Source organism: Nerophis lumbriciformis, linkage group LG20, assembly GCF_033978685.3.
Source record: "Nerophis lumbriciformis linkage group LG20, RoL_Nlum_v2.1, whole genome shotgun sequence".
NCBI classification, from domain to species: domain Eukaryota; kingdom Metazoa; phylum Chordata; class Actinopteri; order Syngnathiformes; family Syngnathidae; genus Nerophis; species Nerophis lumbriciformis.
In genome coordinates, this window is record NC_084567.2 from 4,081,300 (window position 1) to 4,086,293 (window position 4,994).

The following is a 4,994-nucleotide window of genomic DNA, read 5'->3' on the forward strand; positions in this document are numbered from 1 at the left end:
CACAGGGAATGAGAAGTCATCCTTCACTGTGGTTCTAGCTTGCCATGCTAATGGCCAGAAACTTCCACCCATGGTGATATTCAAAAGGAAGACCTTGCCAAAAGAGACCTTTCCAGCCGGCGTCATCATAAAAGCTAACTCGAAGGGATGGATGAAGAAAAGATGAGCGAGTGGTTAAGGTAAGTTTAAGTTTGAGCGAAGAGGCCGGGTGTCTTTTTTCACGCAGCTCTGTCCATGTTGATATACGTATGTTTGTGATTGCACATTTGCGTACATTTTGGGAGTGAACAGAGTTGTTAGAACGCTGGTTTTTAATATATTATTAAAGTTTGACTGACCTATCTGACTGTTTTTTTGACATTCCTTTAGCGCAGTTAGATGCGGCTTACAACACGGGGCGGCTTATAGGTGGACAAAGTTTTGAAATATGCCGTTCATTGAAGGCGCGGCTTTTAACCCAGGGCGCCTTATGGTGCGGAAAATACGGTACTTAAAAATGTTATGTTTTGTGAGTTTTTTTATGCTACGAACTGTACTTACCGGCGATGTAAACCCAAGGAGACATTTCCGTAATGAAAGCTGCAACACCCTTTTTAGATCCCATCATCACTGCAGCATTATCGGCAGCAAAGCAAACCAAATTCTGCCAAGGAATTTCGTTTGAGTCGATTTCTTCCGCGAGTATTTTGTAAATGTTTTCGCCTGTGGAAGCCGTATTGCATTCCCTCAAAGACAGAAGTACTGACAATACTTTTCCAATGTCGTCATCGAAATATCGAACACAAATGGGGTACAGTTTTACATCGTCATCATCGGTGCTGCCGTCAGTCGACATGCTAAATGGTTTCGTCTTCATGACATCGGCGATACTTTTTGAGGATTCTGTTCCAAGACACTGAATAATGTTTGATGTTTTGGTTCGACCACATGCATATTTTTTGGCGATTTTCGAGTCGGGAAACATTTTCCGAAATAACTGTCCCATGTGATCAGCCAGTGCGATTGGAAGTCCATGCTCAATTATTGCCTCCGTAAATAAAACTTCGGCATTTATCACATCCAAAGAATCTGTTTGGGCGACGAAAAACGTTGAAAGTTTTCCACTTGTATCGCTAGCAACGGCATTAGACTTGTGTTTTTTTGTCCCAACGTGGTCTTTTACATCGCTAATTCCTCCGTGTCCGATCGAAAAATCTTGTCTGCACAAGGTGCAATTCGCGTAGTTTTCACCCTTTTTGGAACGGATAATTATTCCCGGATAGGCTTTTGAATATTCTTCACGGAATGACTGCAGTTTTCTTTTCGGTTTAAGACTCGTTCTCCGGCTGATTCCATGATCGTTCGCTCGTTTGGAAACAATGGCAACTGGTGCCTCGTGCTTGGCAGCGGTGCTATAAATAGCCTCGCGCATGGCATTCGGAATGGCTCGATAGGAAGTTGCGGGAAGCAGTGTCGATTGTCATTGTTGTTACGTGATTTTGTGAATAAAACTTAAAAAAAAAAAAAAAATTTTAATTAATGAAAAACCGTATTTTTTATCACTGCAACCGTAACCCGGAATAGGTTGATGAAAACCGTACTAATTACGGGAAAACCGGAGTAGTTGGCAGGTATGCTTGTATGACAGCACCGCTCCTCTCAACACACACCTCCAACATTTACAGTAAAACACATAGTCTGACACCCGTTTCCTGTTGGTTACATACACATTATATTATATATAATATATAGTTATATCAGTGACGTGCAGTCAGGGGAGGCAGGTGAGGCGGGGCCTCACGTGCCATCATGGAAAGAAAAAAAATGTAAAAAGAAAAAAAATAATTAAATTGTTATATGTATCCAGTGATTATACTATAAAGTTATTTTCCATTTAACTTCACCAGTTTTAGTTTATTTTTATTCAAAATCGCTGAATTTTCACATTTGCCGTTCAAATACTGAGAAGAGACTTGCAGTGAGTCAGCAGCCAGTTGAGGCACATCACTCAGTGCCTCAACATGGATTGCACAATGACTCGGCTAACTGCTGGCCTGCTGTGCAGTGAGACCGTATTGCTATATGAATTATATTATACATTTCCATAGTTTAGTTAGCTGAGGTATATAATGTACAGTGTATCTTGTCAACAACTGTATGTGTGTAACGTATTTCTTGTGCTGAGCAATCATAAAACGGCTGCGAAGACGCACTGGTTGAGGCTCGCAGTAATCCCGCCTCCTGGTGGTAGAGGGCGGTAGTGATCCCAGAGATCATTCTTGCGACTACTCGGCTGTAGAATAAGTGACAACAAGCAGCAACAGTTAGCAGCGATCGTTTATTTTTTCCTCTTGCCTGAAATTTTAACATGGAGGATTACAAATCTAAAATAAAACAGTTTTCTAAACTGGACTTTCAATCGAAGCAGGAGGTAATACTCCATCGAGACAGAGAGACTTTTAAAACTGAAGAAAGATAAGGAAAACGTCTATAAACAAGTTATCGATGCTTTTGTTCAAAAGGAGCTGCGCATGGACTTCATTTATAAGTAAGGTAAGACCATAATAAAGTTTTTTTTAATTAAATGTGCTTTTTTGTGTGCTACCGTTTGTATGTGTAAAGTTAAAGTTAAGTTAAAGTACCAATGATTGACACACACACACTAGGTGTAATGAAATTTGTCCTCTGCATTTGACCCATCCCCTTGATCACCCCCTGGGAGGTGAGGGGAGCAGTGGGCAGCAGCGGTGGCCGTCCCCGGGAATCGTTTTTGGTGATTTAACCCCCAATTCCAACCCTTGATGCTGAGTGCCAAGCAGGGAAGAATGCTGGTATGAGCTTTTAAACATAACCCGTTAACTGCTGCCAATCAAATGGTGAATAAGATACTCTTTAGAGTTCATATGTTTGTAAATCTGACTGTGATGAAGTCAGTGCCTCACCAGCCATCAACCTCACCGCACGTCACTGATATATATAATATAATATGATATATTCTATACTATAATTATATATATATATATATTTATTTCCTTTAATAAAGACCATGTACTTCTTGCCTGGTATACTTACTCGCAACGGAAACTATGTATTTGCTTGCCTAACAGAATTGATATTGCGACATCCAGTGGACACATTTAGAACAGCAGTTTTACTTTTACTCTTTGCAAACTAATCTCACGGGCGGTTTGAACCTGTTATGCCCGAATGTCGAGGGAGGTGGGGGTTGGGTTGTGGGTGTTGGGGGTTAATTGTTCATATGTCTCTGATTTGCACATCAATCAGTCTGAGGAGTAAAAGTTGGCACTTTTTTAAGGGATTGATATATATTTTCCCTTGTGGGTTCTTATGTGTTTTACTGCGTCTGCATTATGTGTGAACCTTTTACAGCACACTGAACAACTAAATGGTTTTCCTCCAGCGTGTGTTCTCATGTGTCGACACAAAGCGCTGTTCTGAGAAAAGCTTATACCACAAATTGAACAGTTAAATGGTTTTTCTCCTGTGTGTGTTCTCATGTGTTGAGTCAAAGAGCCATTTCGAGAAAAGCTGTTGCCACAAACTGTACAATTAAATGTTTTTTCTCCTGTGTGTGTTGTCATGTGTTTAGTCAAAATGCTATTTCGAGAAAAGCTTTTGCCACAAACTGAACACTTAAATGTTTTTTCTCCTGTGTGTGTTCTCATGTGTTCAGTCAAAGAGCTGTTTTGAGAAAAGCCTTTGCCACAAACTGAACAATTAAATGTTTTTTCACCTGTGTGTGTTCTCATGTGTTTAGTCAAAATGCTACTTCGAGAAAAGCTTTTGCCACAAACGGAACAACTAAATGTTTTTTCTCCTGTGTGTGTTCTCATGTGTTGAGTCAAAGAGCTATTTTGAGAAAAGCTGTTGCCACAAACTGAACAATTAAATGGTTTTTCACCTGTGTGTGTTCTCATGTGTTTAGTCAAATTGCCATTTCGAGAAAAGCTGTTGCCACAAACTGAACACTTAAATGGTTTTTCTCCTGTGTGTGTTCTCATGTGTTGAGTCAAATCGCTATTTCGAGAAAAACCTATGCCACAAACTGAACAATTAAATGGTTTTTCACCTGTGTGTGTTCTCATGTGTTCAGTCAAACCATAATTTCGAGAAAAGCTTTTGCCACAAACTGAACAACTGAATGGTTTTTCACCTGTGTGTGTTCTCATGTGTTGAGTCAAACGGCTCTTTTTAGTAAAACTTTCAGCACAAACTGAGCAGCTCAAACATGTTTTACCTCTCTTCTTTGTAGAGCATTCAGAGTGTTTGTTGTCAGTGTGAGTCCTCATATCACCTTCGCAGTCTGTGTCGCTGCTCAAAGTTACTTCAACCTCGTCTTCATCCTCACTATCTGATAGTGGAGCTAAGAGGTTGTCTACTTGTGGTTTCTCTTCATCATCTTCAGTCTTCACAGAGAGAATACTCAGTGGAAACTTGGTGTAATCAGCTTCCTCTCGTCCTAGAAGACACTCTCCCTCCTGAGTGATGCAGAGTTCCTCCTCTTCCTTTTTAATGCAGGGTGGTTGTGGAGTCTCCTGCTTCAAAGTGGAGCTCCCCCCTAACTGAGGGGAAACTTCTTCTGGATTACCGATCAGCTGCTGGACGTCTGCAAGACACAAACAACAAAAACACACTTTCTTCTATGTACTGTATGTGTGTGTAGTAGGGTTGTACAGTATACTGCTACTAATAAAGTATCGTGGTACTAATCAATTGAAATCGGTACTATACCACCTTTGAAAAGTACCGGTACCGTTCTTTCATCTGAATGCCGCTGTGTGGCGGTGACTACCTCCAGGGCCCATGTTTTGTCGGGGGTAACACTGGGTCTATAAAGGTCCGCTCTTTGGTCGGAAGGACGAGGCCGTCGATTAGTTACAACTTGCTCACTTTATTTATTATTTCCACAGGGCACAACCGGACATCCACCATGCTATTAACACTCCTGCACATGCTACCACTACCTCTCATACTTGCCCACTCACTTACAAAGT

At 40.9% G+C, this 4,994-nt stretch overlaps 1 protein-coding gene across 1 annotated transcript; it reads right to left on the minus strand.

The window, feature by feature from the left end:
• Positions 1-2,653: 2,653 nt before the first annotated feature.
• On the minus strand, positions 2,654-4,711 carry LOC133619242 (uncharacterized). The gene has a single exon (XM_061980184.2). The coding sequence runs from the start codon at positions 4,287-4,289 to the stop codon at positions 3,291-3,293; it is 999 nt and encodes a 332-aa protein (XP_061836168.2). The 5' UTR covers positions 4,290-4,711; the 3' UTR covers positions 2,654-3,290.
• Between the last annotated feature and the right edge of the window lie 283 nt (positions 4,712-4,994).

Bases quoted from the DNA above. Each gene is read 5' to 3' on its own strand.
- LOC133619242 (XM_061980184.2), bottom strand. From the start codon at position 4,289: ATGAGGACTCACACTGACAACAAACACTCTGAATGCTCTACAAAGAAG.